The 19393-nt window shown below is 34.8% G+C and overlaps 2 protein-coding genes across 6 annotated transcripts; both read right to left on the minus strand.

Moving 5' to 3' along the window:
• Nucleotides 1-427: 427 nt before the first annotated feature.
• Nucleotides 428-13301, minus strand: LOC124942384 (pre-mRNA-processing protein 40A-like). Of its 5 annotated transcripts, none has more exons than XM_047482878.1 (28): nucleotides 13151-13301; nucleotides 12200-12265; nucleotides 11715-12116; nucleotides 11432-11629; nucleotides 11221-11294; nucleotides 9816-9885; nucleotides 7864-7916; nucleotides 7702-7759; nucleotides 7276-7607; nucleotides 7112-7178; nucleotides 6927-7025; nucleotides 6747-6815; nucleotides 6600-6677; nucleotides 6374-6460; nucleotides 6253-6287; nucleotides 6029-6134; nucleotides 5277-5357; nucleotides 5111-5203; nucleotides 4994-5047; nucleotides 4797-4913; nucleotides 4620-4718; nucleotides 3586-3633; nucleotides 3415-3507; nucleotides 2239-2343; nucleotides 2059-2123; nucleotides 1625-1727; nucleotides 858-1154; nucleotides 428-725 (listed from the first exon to the last, which is right to left on the minus strand). In XM_047482878.1, exons 1-28 carry the CDS (start codon nucleotides 13196-13198, stop codon nucleotides 714-716), a joined length of 3009 nt encoding a protein of 1002 aa, XP_047338834.1. In that variant the 5' UTR covers nucleotides 13199-13301; the 3' UTR covers nucleotides 428-713. The 5 variants fall into 5 exon arrangements, with proteins under 5 accessions (XP_047338834.1, XP_047338833.1, XP_047338831.1 ...); XM_047482877.1 differs by having other exon boundaries at nucleotides 6927-7034; XM_047482875.1 differs by having other exon boundaries at nucleotides 6927-7034; nucleotides 7118-7190.
• Nucleotides 13219-17236, minus strand: LOC124943967 (ATP-dependent DNA helicase Q-like SIM). Its single transcript, XM_047484421.1, has 5 exons — nucleotides 17168-17236; nucleotides 16523-16586; nucleotides 16191-16290; nucleotides 15917-16103; nucleotides 13219-13242 (listed from the first exon to the last, which is right to left on the minus strand). Exons 1-5 carry the CDS (start codon nucleotides 17219-17221, stop codon nucleotides 13219-13221), a joined length of 429 nt encoding a protein of 142 aa, XP_047340377.1. The 5' UTR covers nucleotides 17222-17236.
• Between the last annotated feature and the right edge of the window lie 2157 nt (nucleotides 17237-19393).

A 19393-nucleotide genomic window follows, 5' to 3' on the forward strand; every position in this document is an offset into this window, starting at 1 on the left:
CCCTAAATCAACAAAATTTATGATTTATTAAATTGAAATATTATTAAACCCGTTGTTTAGTAAGTAAGTAGAGAAAGTCTAAATTGTACATTTCTTTTTTAAGAAGACAACCACAAAATAAGGGAAAAGAAATATGTACTGGATTGAAATTTACAAAAGAAATATTTGAGTAGGAATGGAGAAAAGAGCATCTCAGATTCTTGGCTCATAAAATCCTGGAGCAGCTATGAATACAGCTTTATTATTATTATTATTATTATTATTATTATTATCAAACCATACCTCTCTAAATGTCTACTAGGTGTGGTGTGTACATATTTTACAGTCTCTTTCATATGACTAAAAACTTAGGTTTAAATCAGTTTTACTATTCCAATTTTGACAACATTGAACAACTTGAGCAAGCAGTGTTTAATTAGCAATAGTTAGTTAAAACATCAAAATCTCAGCTTGTGTACAAAATTCACACTAGTGACCACCACATGGTAAATTATCAACCAATAATAAATCATCTATATATTATGATGATGGGAACACAAAACAGGAATCAGTTCATGTGAAACTACCAAACTCTCTCACTCTTCTTCATCTGGTTCCCTTTCTGTAAGCTCCTCCTAGATTTCATCCCTTTCGGAACCCATTTCCATGATCGATCTCTCCTGTGTCTCTTGTGCCTATTCTCAGTAACTACATGGGCTTGCTTGCTTGCTTGCTCAATGATCGTTCTATCAGGGAAAAAAAACAAAAAAACAAAACTTTCGTTTAGTACCCCCAACAATATCATAGATAGGAATATAGTTTTCTCTTTATAAAAAAACAAATGCCACACAAATCCAGCAAACACAAAGTTGCCATACCCTTTTGGATCTCTTTCGATCATGGCTACGCCTACTATGTGAGTTCTTGGACCGGTCTTTGTCATTTTCATCTGCACTAAAATTGTCCATAGAACTCTGCTCCTTTGTATGTTTCTCAGTACTCTTGCTTTTAGATCTATTTTCCTCTTCAAGTATAAATGGTTCTGCCCTGTCACGTTCTCCATGTGGTCCATCCTTTCTATGTTGTCCCCTCCAAGTTTTTCCCTCATAATCTCTTTCTTTATCCCTTCTTCGCTTCTTCCTCTCTCTTTCCTTCAACTCTCTGTCTCGTTTGGCCTGTAACATGTGAATTTATACTATTACCCCCAAAAGGTAGGTTATACGATTTTGACATGCAACAACGATTGTGCATGAGTGCAAAGCTGAATGATATAAGCAAATGAAGTCAACCATAAGTGTAGACCAGTTTCTTTTCTGGGGAAGCGAACTAGCTCATGGGATTTTATTATTCACCAGAAATGACTGCTTGTACAAGAAAATCTCAAATATTTTGCAAGATTTTATATATTAGCTTCACAGGTTGTCATCCTGGAGTTGGTTTGGGGCCTTTAGGTTAATGTTGATGAAATAGTACTGGTTTCAAAAGAGAACTCTAAAGTATGAAATGATGATCAAAGTGAAAAGTAGTCACTAGCATCTTAATCAAGAATTTTGCTGAACCCAAAACTAAGATAGACAACCATCGAGATAATCTTTGAAATAACTGAAGGCCAATGTTTGTGAAAAAAGTCCATTAATGCATATACCTTATCCTCCCTCCATTCACGTTCCTTGTCTTTTGCCTTCTCCCTCAGTTCAGTTATATACATCTCAAAAATCTCCTTGCAGACGGAATCCTCGCCTTTGTACCTGTAAAGAGGTGTGCAATTGAACGATGAAGCATAATCAGGATTACGAGATCAATGCTACTCTAGTTTACACACAAAAAAATTATCATCCTCTAACATGGGATATATGATATCACATAGAGAACATGACAACCATTTTATATTTTTATGTTGATATTCCATGTAGTAGAGCATGCAATAAAATGCATAGATGACATTAGTTAAGAATATTCATAATGTTAGTGCAGGTAGAACCACCATGGGGCTCAACATCTTAAGAGAACACCACAAGTGGAATGAAAAAAAAAAGAAAGATAAAAGCTATGCAAGGATGTTGGTTTAACAAGACATACCAGCCCCCTTGTCTATCTTCAAGGAGTTGCTTCCACTCCTCCCATTTTGAATTTGACGTTACATCCTACATTAAACCAACATGTTCACAATCAAGGTGGAACAGACTATAGTTATTTTCTTTCCCAAATATGGAGACATTGAAGCATCAATAAACTTTCATAAACAAAAAGTTTTGGCACCTTTAAGGAACACAAAAGATCATAGAAATCATCAGCAAGATGTTTCCTCCTTTTAGCTTCTTTCTCTTTGTCTTTAACTCGATTTAGTAATTCCCCAAATACAAGCTGCAAAAAAGAGTAGAGTAAATATCTAAATAGACCAAGCTAGAATGCAAGGTAGGGTTGTAAATGAATCAAATACTTTTGATTCGATTCGGTATTCGTATTCGAATTTTGATATTCGTATTCGTAATTTTGCGATTCGAATTTGAATAAAAATATTCGATTCAGTTCGACTAATAAACGAATACGAATACAAAATCAAGATATTCGATTCGGTATTCGCTAATATTCGATTATATATATACCGTTTTATTAATTTTAATTTTATAAATATTATTTATTCTAAAACTCTAGTACATATACATATTTCTTCGATTGAAAACTTGAAATCCACATTAAAAAAAATCGAATCGAATACTCGAATCGGATCGAATAATACGAATATCAATTTCGAATCGAATACGAATCACAATAATTATTCGAAAAAAATTCAAATACGAATACGAATATTCGAATAGTTTCACGAATACGAATCGAATACATTAATATTCGCTTCGGTTCGATTCGTTTACAACCCTAATGCAAGGGGAGGTCCGAGGGGGGAAGAATGCAGGATCAGCAAAGCCATTAAGCATCTTGAATTAAGCTAAGCTGGTCTCAGATCAATACTGAGATTAGGCAAGGCAATGGGGCCCCGAAGGAACCGAACCGTTTGGTTCGGGTATAGTTTGGATTTAGGTTCGGGGCCATTTCGGGTCGCCGGAAAAAATAACCGGAACCGAACCGATACCCTATTCTTTTAATTTTTTCAGTCATTGTTCTTAATATATCATTCAGTTAGACTTTATGTGGACTGTCAAAGGATAAGTGTAATTCTTATGATAAAGTTATTGGTTTTCTAGTTTTTTATTTTATTATATATATAAATATGAAAAGTCAATTTTTCAAAAAAAAAAATGTCAAGTCATTAACATATTAAATGAATAAAAATATATATTAAACGACAAAAAATAAGTTAAACGGTGAAAATATCAAAAAGGTTAAACGGGTTAAAAATATTGTTTAACAAGTCAGATTTTGAACTAAGGTCAGAAAAGTTAAAAGGGTTAGGGAACAGACGGAGAGAAATCAAACCTTCAAGTTGATATCTACCAATGGTGGAGAACTTGTATTTTCGTTAATTGCAGCCTTAAGGTCTTCAAATGTCCAATTTGATGACAAAGTGATCTGAAGAGACAAAGGCTTAAGCTACTAAATTTCTCAGAAGGTCTTCAAGTTCAAGACTAAATAATAACTACATGACACCTTTCTTGATTTGATTGCACTCTTGATACGTGCTTTGTCTTCATGATACTGCAATAGAAACATGTAAGGGGTAATTCTGCAACAAGTCCAGCACAACTTAAGTAAATAGAAGATAAAAAGTTAAGATTTTACAGTTCAACTAATAACAATACATTCCTTCTCACTATTGAGTGTTGGACTCTGAATGTGGCATTATCATGGCTTTAGCCCCAACAATCCTGTAACTCCAACAAAGGAGCTAGGAAGTTTATATTGGTCTATGAATGGACAGCTAGAAACATCACTAGAAAAGTTACAATGCGCTCTATCTTAAATAGTTATAAGAAAATCAACAACCTGCTTACAGATACAGGTTTGAATTGTCAAGAACGCATTCACAAAATTGGCTTGTGAACCAGCTCATAGAAAAGAAGAAATAGAATATAGGTCATAATAGGTATTGTCAACACAGCAGAATCTATGCTGAGGAACATACTAAAAGAAATTTTATGTGACAGTTGGGTAGTAGAACTAGGATTTAGATTATTAGAGATGAGTGAGAGGAGAAAGAACTAGGTTTCTGTAATTGTACTTCAAATTTTCAATTTATACTTCATAGTGTCATGATATGGATTCTATTATGATTGGTTACCTCCTCAGTCATTGATCACTCCTATTAAGACTCTACCCCTACTAACACCTCTACTGGTTGGAGAACCTAACTCAGGGTTCTGGTGGGCCTTCGCAGTTGTGGATGTACATTGCCAGAGAATGTTATTGGTGAATCATCTAGGCTTTTGCAATATTGAAAAGGACTTCCTTCTGAAACAGAGTTCTGATGGCTAGGAACCAGTTCGATAAGGATATAGTGATAAAAAAAAGGAAACTCCTTTTAAATAAACTATCAAATGACTAAACTAAATAACATATTGTCACAAAGGTTATATCTGTCTACTTCAGAAGTAAAGCCACATGACATCAACTGTCTAATACCTCATAAAAGTATAAAAATAAACCATATGTTTTATATTATGTAAGATCATTCAGGAATTTACCTGCTTCTGTAGCTCCTCGGACACATCTTCAAACAGCTCCATTGCAGTTGAACCTGACGTGTTTGATGATACTGCTTGAAATTCCTGCAAGTCTTTCACCTAAAGATATTTGGTAGAGTTACAAATGATGTAATATCAATGGATGTGAGCCATCTAGTGTAGAAAACTAAAACCTACCTTCATAAAGTAATCTCTCCAGTGAGTTTTAGGAGTAAGAATTCCAGCAGCAACATGTTCTTCCATCAACATCCGGAACTCGTCGCGATTTCTACGCTCTAGTCTTCTCAATTCTTCCTGGAATCATTTACACGAATTCAGAATAAAGCGAGTTGGTGAAGCAGCATTGAACCACAAAGAATTATCATTTCAGGTACCATTCTTATCTTTATCTGCTCATCCTCCTCTTTTTCAAGATCACGTATATACTCCTGAATAGCAGCAGATAGTTAGGAGAACCTAACAAGATATTTTAACCAACTCAGAAATATTACCTGAAAGATATCCAAGCGGTCTATTTTCTCAAGACGTGAACATCGTTCATCAGCCTCTAAGCGGTCTTGTACTTTTCTCCACTGGCTGCTGGCCTGAAGAAACAGAAAGAAAGCTCATAGTGTGCTAATAGATTTATAAAAAAACAACCAGAAACTGCAAACATACCTTAATGAAGTCACAAGATTTCAAATAGTTCAAATACTCCATTTTGTTCCGCCTATTTTCTTCTAATGCCTTTTCTTTTTCCTAACAAGGTTTAACAAAACCAAGTTAGCAAAATCTGTCTTCCTCTTGTTTCTATTAGCAGTCCTATTTTAAGGACGAGTTAGCATATGGTACAGTCGCAAATGAAGCTTTAAGAACTACTTCTAAATATGCTCCATTCAGCGCCACAACGAAAATCGAATTAAGAGAATCTAATATCATAGGGAAAAAATGGGAGGTTGAAGATTCCCGTGTGTCAAATATGGAGGTTGAAATTCCAAATATGGATTATTCCAGAAGATATACGAGATCCTTTCAATTAATGGAAATTGGATTAACTGTAAATATTTTTATTTGATTATTTATCGTCTCCTTATTCATAAAGAGTAGAATGATTTGTATATAGGGCATACCTTTAAAAAAAATATTTCTTTGCTACAACATTCATTCAATATGCTAGAAATTCTACTCACAAACGCACTCCATAGTGGAACCAAATGGATAAGTCGCTGAATTAAACCAAACCATCGTTTAACATAATTCTATAATTCGGCATGTAAAAATATGCAGTTGTATAGAATTCTATGAACCTGAAAATTTACCTTTAAAATCCAAAAGTGCATTGAGTAAAAAGAGTATGCGAGCAAATGCATCGGTCATGATAATAGGAAATAATTAGATTTTAAGTGTGTTATTTTAGGGGAAACTTTTACCCTCTTCTTGACTTCTGCCATGTAACCTTCAAAAATGTCCTCACGGTCACCAGCCCATTCTACAGCTTTGAAGCGTTCATCATTCTCAAAGAAAACTACAGCTTTGCTACAAGATTGTCGAGAAATGAGTTCATATGAAAATTCAACGATTATTAGAGAAGCCAAAATAGCACAAATGGCATTTCGAACATTTCATTCAAAATCAGAAATGATTAGTCACAAACCTCCATCTAGGGAATGATGTCAGTTCTTTAGACTCCTAAAAAATTAAATATAGGAAAAGGTAAATGTCATGCAAGAGAAAATAAAATCCATGTCAAAGTCAATGAGTGTATAATAGCATGCCTCCAACATTTTCCGAAAGTTTTCCTGGTTTTCTTTTTTTCTGGCACGTCTGTCATCTGCTTCCTGTTTCTTCTTTTGTCCTACAAACTGCATCATTGAATTTCTAGAGAACTTCACAACAAACATTTGAAACGACAAGGAAAGCCTTGGAGCAGTAAAAAATGTATCATCTTGCCATATAGGAAATATGTGGTGCCAGCCCTTTACAATTCACACTAAGAGTTACCTCATTAAAAGCATGCTTCCTCTCTCCAAGTGTTCTCAGAGCACCATATCTTGGATCGTTGATAATTACTCTCATTGCCTAACAGATTACATTTCTGTTAAATTACTAACAGCAAGATAAAAAAAATTACAGTCTGTAGTAAGTTACCTGGTCCCATGTCCAATCAAACCCCACATTTGCAGACTCCAGCAGTGCTTTAAATGCATGTACTGCCTCCTAAAACAAGCAGAGTCCAAATAATAAAGTAGAGCTTTGCAGTCATAAGAAGATGAATAAAACTTGCAAGAACATAGGTAACAACAGAAACTAAGAGTAAAACTGAAATACCCGTTTATTCTCAAACACCAAAGGCTCAGCCATAATTGGTTTATGATCCAAAGAAGTAACTTTTATATTTCCAGCACTTGCCATCTCTTTCAGAGCTTCCTGTGGACCCTACCATGAACAACATCGCTATAGCATGTAAGACTTAAAAAGCTCAGTCTTCAATGAGTAGAGTTGTTCAGAAATACCTCAACCTGTCCTGATGACAATCTATCAATAGTGTTAACCTCTTTTGGGGCCAGAATATCATCATTCCTAGAAGAATCTCTATCAAGATAGTCGAACTCAATTTAGCATTACAAAAACATAATAACATAAAAAATAATGATATAAAATATCAAGCAGGCAATACATTTCCACTGTATTGGTATTGGAAAAAGCAACAGAAGCTTCGGCACCCTCTGAAGAAGCAAGGATTGGTGTGGCAGCCCTCAATGGCATTTGGTCTTTACTTTGGCTTGAAAGTTCAAGAGGTAATTCTGGCAAAGTAGAAGTTTGTGCAGGCTCTGATGCAGTACCAACAGAATCCATTGTGTCAGGTATAGGACTTGATGTTACGCCATCAGATAAGTAAGTTAATTTTGTTTCATCAACTGATAGTGCCCCCACAAAAGACGCAGGTGAAAGAGAATCAATGTTATCTCCTAGCTGTAATTCCATAAATATCACTTTCTCACGCGCTATCTGGATGAATAAATACCAGAGCAGATTCATTAGAAAATAGAACATGATAAGTAGACTAGCAAGGATAAGTTGACTTATTCTAGTAAAATTAAACCTTGAGTTCATCAGGGATTAGCCACTTTGATTGCTTAGTCACCCTATTATAATAATACCTGCACATTTATCCCATTATCCAAGAAAATAAAACACAAAATACAAAATATACATTAAAAAAACAAACAAAAAAAACAAGAAAAGATCTGGCCAAGTTACATACTTCTTCCCACCAGGGCTTGTATATTCTTTCCAATGAGTTGATGCATCAGCTTTCTGTGCATACATAAAAATTCCAAGACAAAGGTCCTTAAAGATATTCATTTTAGCGAGTGTGAAATCATGGCTACTAATGTAATAAATTAGCTGAATCCCCAAATAAGGACCAGAAAATATTAAAATGTTTCCTTTGTTTGATCTCAAACCAGTGCAAATTTAAATACAAATAAATGATTATGCTCATGCAGATGCAACTGCTTATCTATGTTGGATTCAATCTCTACCAGTGAAGTTCGAGTCTCGCTACCTTCAGCTCTCATACTATGGTGTGAAAAATATTGGTGCTGTTTTTTATCAGCAAAGCCAGTATTTCATGCCGGTACAAAATTTATTGAGAAACTGTCTCTCGTAAACAACTACACGTACAATACATCTCTATAGAAAATCAAGTTGCTGATATTCTTACAAAAAGAGTGACCATTCATATGTTTTGCTCTTTTACGTGGCAAGCTCACGGTTTGTGTCTCACCGTTTCGCTTGAAGAGGGTGATAAAGAGTAATTAATTAATAAATTAATTTAATTATCAACTTCCTTTAAACATGGTTTCAGAATAGGATTCAGTTTCTTATCTATTCAGCTCTATTAGTTAGCCTAGTAATTAGTTGATCAATTAGTTTTAGTTAGTATAAAATCATATACTTATAAAATCAAATGAAGTCAAGAAATAAGATAGTTTCATTAACAAAACATTATATGGTTACACAATATGTCTAAATAATTTTGATTTTCTTGACACGCGACATGGTATCTCTTTTGTCAACCTTAAAGTTAAGAAGGGCGTTTAGCTTGCCATAGCAAGAGAAACTACCCTTGCAGGCATGTATTATGACATTAAGAACAGCAACAAATAGTCCTAGCTTGAGTGAATACATCCCAATATATGAGAAATTGAGAATTCGAGAAACTCATATCACAGGATAAAGTTCTGGAAAGCTAAAATTCCTTTTAAGATGTATTTCTTTGCCTGGGAAGCTATTCAAGAGGGAGTTTTGATTAAAATGAAAAGGAAGGGGATACATTTGGCTAGCGGATGTTGTCTTTGCATGAAGAGCAAGGAAAGCAACAACACATCTTTCTCCACTGCGACCTTGCCAGAGACATGTGGGCTCTTCTTCAGAAGATTCTTAATTTCCAGTGGGACATGCCGTTCAAAATAGCAGAATTCTGGGACAAATGGATTACTTGGGGAGCGAACAATAGCATCACAGACGATTGGAAACTTATCCCTCTTATCATGTGGGGGACGATTTGGAAAGAAAGGAACCGTAAAACTTTCCATGGAAAAAACTTCAGCATTTGAAGAATCAAGGGTTTCATATTTCAAGTTTTTGCTTCTATTAGAAAAAGAGGGTTTTGTCCGGATTGAGAATTCTCTGATCTTATTGGCCTCTAACTCTTCTTTGTTTTCTGGTTTTTTTATTTTTCTCCCTCCTCTCCACCCTCTTCTTTATAATAAAAGTTGACCTTTTCAGAAGAAAAAAAGGATAAGTTCTACTGATATAAAATCATAAACAGCATATAGCCATGAAATCTCCAGCCTGTCTATAGGGAAGCACAACAGGGATCTGGAAGCACCTCCAAAGTAAGAAGTCATTTAGGTGGAATAACACGTTGCAAACAAACTCCAGATTTCTTACATCTACACAATGATTCAGGCCTCAAGTAGAATGGGCTCTTCTATAGATGTGTCAATAATTATGAGAATGCAGAAAGTGACTAAGAAGTATGCATACACTCAACAAAATGACACATGTGAACATATGGGTCAAAATAATTGGCAACAAAATTCTTAGTCCAAAGAAAATATATGCAGAAAGTTTACATAAATTGTACTATTTCGATTTGATGGTGTCTACAATGTTAGATGGAAATAAAGAAACCAAAAGAAGTCTCACCTCAATAGCTGTCATTAATTCATGGGGCTTCTCCCAAGTAGACAATCGTGTCATTTTGTTGTAATAATATCTGAGAAATGAGGCAACGAAATAGAAAAAGTGATGAAGAAAATGAATATCATGATTTGTTTATAAACTTTCCAATTTTGAAGTCATAATTTAAAAAAATATATAAATTATGAAGAGTCATATAAATTATGAATTCTAATTATATTCATGAATCATTCATCTCCAAGAACTATCCAATGCTTGTGGAATCATTAACAAGAAGAGTGGGAAAATATATTCAATATTCAAAACCAAATAAAGATTGGCCAGACCTGACATCTGAACTAATTCTCCCCAACAAACAGATGTTGATCTCAGACTTTCTGAGTAGGTTCTTGCACATCCAAAAAAATCTCTCCAACAAGAACAGCTAAGAAAAAGGATATCCACTTTCAAGAAAAAAACCAAGAAATCACAAAGGGAACGTGAGTTACACCCCAATAATCTTGGACTAACTACAATGTGAAGGAAGATAATTCCTCCTGTCTCCATAGCAGCAGTTAACCAACAAAGACATGCAAGTTCGAAGGTAACAATCTGATAGACATGATATAAAGATTGACAAGAATTGTGGAAAGATTAACCAATTTAGTGGCCAAGCCCCAGAAAGAGGATGAGAAGATATAACCAGAATGGGGTGAGAAACTAGAACCCAGTCAAAGACTAATCAAAATTACACACACTAATCTCCTTTGACATAGCTCTACTAATACTACCTATTTCTGGGTTCTGGACTACAACAAGATGGGGTTTTAGTGTTGAAATTACATAAATGGGCAAATATGCCTCGGGCCCATTACTACATAAAATAAGACATTAATCCGCTAATTGTGGATCGGAGCCTATGCGGCTCCTCTTGTCCGAAAATTAGGGTTCCGTCCCGTGCCTCGCACACAAGTCTGAGGTTATATTATCAGTGATTCAGTCCGAAAATTCTATCAGCCACACCCTTTCCTCTTTGACTTCTCTCCACAAACCCTATGGAACCATTAATCGTCCCCCTCAGATACAACGTCGTTCTTGACACTGTCTATCGGTAAGCCTATGCCCCGATCATAAAACAAAATTGATGGTTATTCATGTTTAGTATTTGTTTTTAAAAATTAGTTTCAGTTGTATCAAGCAGGCTCTAAGAGTAAGCAATTGTAATTTAATAACATAGTAGACCTTTTCAACAGAACTAGGTTTTTAATCAAGAAACAACTATGAGTGTTCTTGTATAATAGGTTGCACAAAGTCCCGGGTCTAATATCTGCTAAAAGAGAAGTTGCCATATAAAAAACAAGGGTAAAAAGCTATCGTCATAATAAACAATAACAAAATAAATAAAAAGGAAAAGACAAGTAAAAAGATGTACCTTTTTCCATTACGCGTATGTTCTATCCAATCTGTTTGAAGCTTTTCATTTGTACTAGGCTGCAGAATTCCTGCCTGAAAATTGGAAAGAATAATGTGGGTATAAATCTATTCCAGAACTCCAATCAGTATATCTCTAGGCCACATTGGAGACATTATTTTTTATGAGATAATATTGCAAAATATTTGAACACATAAGAGAAGATCATTACTGGGGCAGCTGTAGCAATGGCAGGAGATTGTCCATTACTGTGCTGTACAGGTGTCAAGGAGGTTATGCTCTGGCTTGCAGCTGGCACCCAAGGCTGGCCCACTATAGAGGAACTGGAGTCCTGTAGAGGGGTTGTTGGTTGGTAATGGGGTGATGCATCATCATTTACTTGGAGTTGTGCTCCAGCTGATGAATCAAACTATGCATGCATATGTACTCAATTAGGGACGAAAACACTTTCTCTGCCATGATAAGAAAAGGAATGCATAAGTTGTCAGACATACCGTATAAGATGATGAAAGAGGTATATGTGGAGCACCAAGGTCTGCCGCATAATTAGTATTAGGAATTGGATTATTCGTCAATGGCCTTGGTAACAAGGCTATAACTGGGTGTGGATGGAATTCTGGAACTGGTAATGCTGCTTTTGATGTCTGTATACTATGCCCCACCTGGCCTGGTCTTGCAGGGAGCTGATGCACAGAGTGTGAAAATTGAAAATGCTGGCCATGCTGAGAAGGTAAGCCATTGTTTGCATGGCCAACATGCTGAAATTGGTAAGGATTGTTTAATTGAGTTGGAACTGCAGATGATAGAACTGGAGTTGTTAGAATTGCAGGAGGTGCAACTTCCTGTGCAGTCATGGATGGTGGAATAGCAGGAGCATGGGGTACTGCAGGTCGAAACTGCAATAAAAATTTACTCACTCATCATTTCAAAATGAATTCAAAATATTAAGCAAACTGAACCTGAAAAGAAATTTTGGAACCTGCATTGACATGGAAGAATTGCCTTGAGGATGTTCAAGAAAACTTGTGGCCTGAGGTCGAAAAGGCTATCCCAGCAGCAATAAGCAAGAATAAGAACAAAATACTAAGATCATTACATGTATTATTTAGTACACACAAGCCAGACATGCAGTTTGCAACCATTATTAGAAGAATACGCCTCATTGTAATAAATGAAAAATGCAGTATTCATGGTATGCATGTCCCAAAGCACACACCAATCTAGAGGCTAGATCATCAAGAAAGTTTATGGAACAAAAGAAGCAACTGCAAATGTATCCTATTGCAAAGAAATATTCTTCTTAGCCAAATGCATATATCTAAAATCAAGGTTAGCCTTTGGTGTGAAAAATTACAGACAATACACCATTGGAGATTCATCAAAGTTGAAGAGTTTAACACTGAGACATGTTTATGAAAGAAACTTTTAGTTAACTAGTCAGATTCAAATTGAAGTATATGAGCTAACAAGCGATCAGCCTCTTCCCCCATAAAAGAGACATAACTAATCAAATGATATGAATGCAATTAACCAACCACAATAGGTGACGAGCATATAGGGTGACAGGACAACCCTAATAGGCCCTCAAAGTTGCCCTATAGTGTTTGAGTTGCTATTCTATTAGTGTTGATGTGATCTTGAACAGTATCATTACCCAAAAAGCCCACAACCCATGTGTTCCCTCTCTCTCTCTCTCTCTCTCTCTCTCTCTCTCTCTCTCTCTCTCTCTCTCTCTTTCTGTGTCGATTCAACCATATTTACACAGAGAACCGAAAAAACCCTAGGAGGGAAGTGTCAATTTACTGAATTCCCAAATAGACATAAAGAGAAATCGCTCTGTATCCAATCAGGCGATCAATCAAAGGATGAAAGTCATTACAGGAATCAAAATTCAACGTGAGTCATGAGAGAGATAAAATCGAAATCGTACCTTAGGAAGGACTCCGGTCCTTGGGGGAGATGGGTAGAGTGTGGGCATGCGGCGGGCGGGCGGTCGGTCTAGGCTAATAGCGTCCCCCTTGGCTGAACCCAGGTTCCAACAAAAGAATGAAAGCACAAAGAAAGACTACTGAAAAGATATTTTAACAAAATAAGAAGAAAAAAAAAATGTATTCCTTTATACAACTTTCATTCATATTATGCCCTCAAACTTTTAAATCATTTAATTGTCTACTCAAACTTTCAAATATTAATTTTCAGCTACTTTAGTGACCAAATAAATTTAGGGGTGAGCATAATATGGGTTTACCCAAACTCAACCCTAACCCAAACCCAAAATATTAATTTGGGTTGGTTAATATGGGTTGGGTTGGGTTGAGTATGGGTTGAGTTGAGTATGGGTTGAGTTTAATTTGGGTTGGATTAGGGTTACCCAAATTATATAAATTTAGTTTAATTCTCTATTATTAATCCAATATAAACTAATCATCTTCCAACTTTATGTCGAACACGTTTTTGACATGTTTAATATATTTTTCATACGTTTAACACGTTTTGCACACATTTAACACGTTTTTAATATTTTTAACACGTTTCACTTATAACATGTTTTTCACACGTTTACCACGTTTTTCACACGTTTAACACGTTTTTCACACGTTTAACACGTTTTTAATATGTTTAACACGTTTTTCACACATTTTCATATTTTTGACACGTTTTCACGTTTTTGACACGTTTAACACGTTTTTGACATGTTTAACACATTTTCACACTAATAACACGTTTTTGTCACGTTGAACACGTTTTTGACATGTTTAATACGTTTAACGCGTTTTTGACAAGTTTAACACGTTTTTTACGTTTTTTACGTTTTTGACACGTTTAACACGTTTTTAACATAATTAACATGTTAACACGTTTTTGATAAGTTTAACACGATTTTCACGTTTTTGGCACGTTTAACATGTTTTAAACGTATTTAACACGTTTTTGATAAGTTTAACACAATTTTCACGTTTTTGACGAGTTTAACACATTTTTGACATTTTAACACGTTTTTGACATGTTTAACACGTTTTTCACACGTTTAACACGTTTTTAATATTTTTATCACGTTTTCAAACTTAAAACATGTTTTTCACACATTTAACACGTTTTTATGTTTTTGGCACGTTTGACAAGTTTTTGACATGTTTAACACGTTTTCATACTAATAACACGTTTTTGTCATGTTTAACACGTTTTTGACATGTTTAATACGTTTAACGCGTTTTTGACAAATTAAACACGTCTTTTTTTTACGTTTTTGGCACGTTTAACACGTTTTTAACATAACTAACACGTTAACACGTTTTTGATAAGTTTAACACGGTTTTCACGTTTTTGACACGTTTAACACATTTTTAACATTTTAACACGTTTTTGATATGTTTAACACATTTTCACACGTTTTTCACATGTTTAACACATGTTTCACACATTTAATATGTTTTTCACGTTTTTTGCATATTAAACACATTTTTGACATATTTGACACATTTTTCACACATTAACACGTTTTTCACATTTTGGTACGTTTAATACGTTTTTGACATGTTTAACATGTTTTTCACATTCTTAACACGTTTAACATGTTTGTAACATATTTAATACGTTTGTAACATGTTTAACACGTTTTTCACATTTTGGCACATTTAACACGTTTTTGACATTTTAACACGTTTTACACATTTAACATATTTTTGACATGTTTAACATATTTTTTTGAACGTTAACACGTTTTGATAAGTTTTAACACGTTTTGTCACGTTTAACACGTTTTTGGCATTTTTCACACGTTTAATATATTTTTCACACGTTTGACATTAAACGTGTGAAAACGTATTAAACGTGTCAAAATGTGAAAAACAAGTTAAACGTGTCAAAAACGCGTTAAACGTATCAAAATGTGCCAAAAACGAGGAAAACGTGCCAAAAACGTGGAATATGTGTCAAAAGTCAAAACGTGTTAAACGTGCCAAAAATGTGAAAAACGTGTAAAAACATGTTAAACGTGACAAAACGTGTCAAAACGTGTTAAACGTGTCAAAACGTGTTAAACGTGTCAAAACGTGTTAAACGTGTCAAAACGTGTTAAACGTGGCAAAAATGTGAAAAACGTGTGAAACGTGTCAATAATGTGAGAAACATATTAAACATGTCGAAAACGTGTTAAACGTGTCAAAACGTGTCAAAAACGTGGAAAATGTGTCAAAACGTGTCAAAAACGTGGAAAACGTGTTAAACGTGTCAAAACGTGCCAAAAACGTGTGAAACGTGTCAAAAATGTGAAAGATATGGTGAACGTGTCAAAACGTGGTAAAAATGTGTCAAATGTGTTAAACGTGTCGAAAACGTGAAAAAAACGTGTCAAACGTGTCAAAATCGTGTTAAAAACGTGTTAAACATGCCAAAAACATGAAAAACGTGTTAAACGTGCAAAAAACGTGTTAAACGTGTCAAAAACGTATTAAACGTGTGAAAAACGTATTAAAAATATCAAAAACGTGAAAAACGTGTTAAACGAATAAAAATGTGTTAAACGAGTCAAATACATGTTAAATAAAAAAATTAAAAAAAAATAATTTGGGTTACCCAACCCATACTCAACCCAACCCATACCCAACCCATATTAGTAAATAATATGGGTTAAATTATGGGTTGGGTAAATTTAATTTGGGTTGAATATGGGTTGGGTAATACGGGTTGGGTTTACCCGTTTGCTCACCCCTACAAATGCCTTTGCATTCATATATACACGGGTTGAGGTTCCAATAATAGCTACAAGAAAGTGTAGGTTCAAAGAGTGAATGACAACATACACGTGGCACTCTTGATTAAACTCCTCTCCAAAGTATTCTACCAGCAGTTTAGATCTACATATAGAATTTTTCATTCCATATCTGCAAAAAGCAGGAGGATAGTAAGTTAAAATAAAACAGCAAAAGGATAGGAAATACTGCATCGACATGCATACACACTAGACCAACCTGAAGCACTCAGACAATATTTCATATGCTTTCCTTGTCTGATCTTGACTTCTTCTACTTGGCAAAAGAGTTGGAGTTCTTGATAAATTTGCATACAGAATTGCTTCGAAAAACCAAAGAAGTTAAAAGATGCAGCCTTTGCTAACTCCTAAGAACTGAAGTCTAAAATTATTTTTTTGAAAAATCTGAAGTCTAAAATTATTGTTTTAATGAATTAAATGATCTCCCTCACTTTCTTGAGAAGGACTCAAAGATTCATATTTGATACAAACATTCAAAAAAATGTGTAAACACCAAATTTGTTTTCTTCATAATAAATAGATTGAACTTACTGCAATCTGCTAATTTTCCATCCCTTCCGGCTCGGCCTGCTTCTTGGTAATATGCTTCCAAGCTCTATCAATGACAAATAGTGGTGAGAATATTGCAAAATCATAAGTCATCATGTAACATAACTGCGGAGGTTGACATGAGAGCTAGATCTATAGTAGCCCTCTTGCACTGATAGAATATGAGGTCACGCCCTTATCATGTTGTCCCCTGTTACAACCGAACTTCTGGTAGCATACTAGCATTATATCTACTTTTACAGGAATATATTTCCTTGCATAATCCTCTCCCTCATTGAAATTAATCTCCTATTTTCCTCCCATGATGCTTTAAGGTTTTTGTATTCAGGCAATAGTGGATCTATTTGAAAACACTTTTGATTTTGTATATAGATCTGAATAATATGAGAGGCCAATAAATTTCTGAATTTATGTTAAACTAAATTCAATACCAAACGTGATCCCATCTGGATCCACAGAAAAGGTGTTTGCAAATGAAGATTGTGTTATGCCAGTCAAGAAAACAGAGATGGAAAAAATTGTGCTTGGTAAAGGCGAGTGGAAACAACATAAACATTCATGAGAATTAAACAGGTGCCTTCTTAAGTATTTCTAGTTGAGCACATCAACAAGGCATAAGAAGTGCACCTGTGGCCAGCCATAGTGAATGATTCTTCGTACATTCGACTTGTCAATCCCCATCCCAAAAGCTATTGTTGATACGACAACCTAGGTGTACCAGAGATTAAGTCAAATCAACTTCTAGAACAATGAATATAAGCATAAGAGAGAAAGATAGGCTGTGATGCAGCTGAAAAGGATGGTATGTCAGGTCAGGATTTCCTAAAGTAACCTTTAGAAATGCTAGGCATGGATACGAGATTTCAATTGCATTACCTCCAATGTGTTGTCGCGAAATTCCGCATGTACTCGTCTAAGGTGTTGCTTGGATAACTGAAAAGTGGAAAATGAAGGAAAAATGGATCATTTAAATTGGGACGTGTATTGTATGAACCACAATCAATAAATCTGCAGTACATCAAAGATTGAAAACCTAACAAAGTGAAGAAGATCCTCTCTAACACTTTAGGTATAGTAAATTAAGGCCCACGGCTCCAAAAAAAAGGGATACCTTTGCATTATATGGAGCTGCCTTTAAACCGGATTTACAAAGAAACTTGGAAATGATTACAGTTTCCTTTCTGGTGGGCACATAAATAATTGTTGGTCCAATATGACATTTTTCAAAATCCTCCTCCTCTTTGTTCCGTACACCAACAATTCACTGGAATCTAACTTTGGAAGAGGTGGTTGTGCAACAAATTCACTGCAGGGAACTACAAAAATTATGAGTTAGTAGCGTTCACAAAATGAATGAGCATGTGATCTCCTATTATCATGTATACTCTATAATTACTTGAATCGATAATACTTGTGATGCACCATATTACCAATAGCTGCTCTTTTAATTTATTTATTAATCCATAATCTGGTAAACCAAATCCAATGTCATCCTGCCACAATTCTTATTTGTACTTTACATTAAATATTTACCAAAAAAACTAAAACTAATGACTGATGGATAACAAGACTCATACTGCAAGTTTCAAAAGCGTACCATCAAGATCATCTGCACAGTCAAAGATATCATATTCATCTTCAAGAAAATCAACTGTTAATTTTTTCTCAGTTGAAGCAGTTGATCCAGATGCACGCATCAAACATGCTTCATCTTCACTATCAGAACTTGAGTATTCATCTTCATTTACATCACTTTCCAATTCTTTGTCGACAATGACTGAATTGTCATATAGACCGTGATCTAGATTTTCTGATAGGACTCTCTTTTTGCCAGGTATTGTTTTTTGGGTATACATGTCTATCAATTCACGGAAGTCATTTCCATATGAAGATGAAGAAGTCCTGCTATGCCTAACCTGTAGTTTGCAGCACATGACTAGGGAAAGTTATAAATAAATGGAAATTGCATCTGTTAGTGTTGAAATAACTAGAGTAGAACTGGAAGAGGCTGCAAACTCTTGGAACAAGAGAAAATAATCAAACATTCAGTATCAGATATTAGAATCTTATGGTGGATTACAAGATATCCATTGAAATTTTATGGATGAGAAATAATCAAACCCATCTTGACATCTAGTTTAGGCCTTTCCAGTCAAGTTTTGATCGGACGAAGTGTCATTTACATCCATTACAATGTTAAATGCTGCCAACATATGAAACATCAACTACGTTAACAATGGGAAAGGCTCACATGACATCTCACTCTGAAATAGGAACATAATTAACATCAATCATGCTAAAATAATATTATAGTTGTCGTGTATAAAAAATAATATTAGTTCACTCCAACAACTACGATAGAAAAAGCATAATAATACTAGAATCTGAAACAACAATAGTCACACCATTGAGCTGGCATTTTTTCCTTCATCCATGACCAATTATACATTTTCAATAATGTCATCTTCCTCCCTAACATTAGAAAAAATCTCAATGGTCTCATGACTATTCTCCCTTGGTAGTGTACATTTCTAATTACATATCTCCACCTCGAGTTGTGATTCATTTTGAATCACTTAAGTTGTGTCTCAATTGTGTGTTCCAACTTTGTCAAACGTCACGTATAGACTTAGCTTAACATTATCTCCACATTTTTCAAGTTAAACTTTATACACTTTGACATCGTCTACAAATTAATATAATGAAGAAATATCTATGTGTCCTTGGTTCAAGTTTCTCTTTATTCAAATGTACATTTTTTTTATTTTATTTTTTTATGAGAATATGAATTAGATAAACCAATCTATACATCAATTTGGTGTTTTCAAACTAAACTTGTATTAATCAAGTAAC

The sequence above is a fragment of the Impatiens glandulifera genome, chromosome 6 (assembly GCF_907164915.1).
Source record: "Impatiens glandulifera chromosome 6, dImpGla2.1, whole genome shotgun sequence".
Taxonomy (NCBI): domain Eukaryota; kingdom Viridiplantae; phylum Streptophyta; class Magnoliopsida; order Ericales; family Balsaminaceae; genus Impatiens; species Impatiens glandulifera.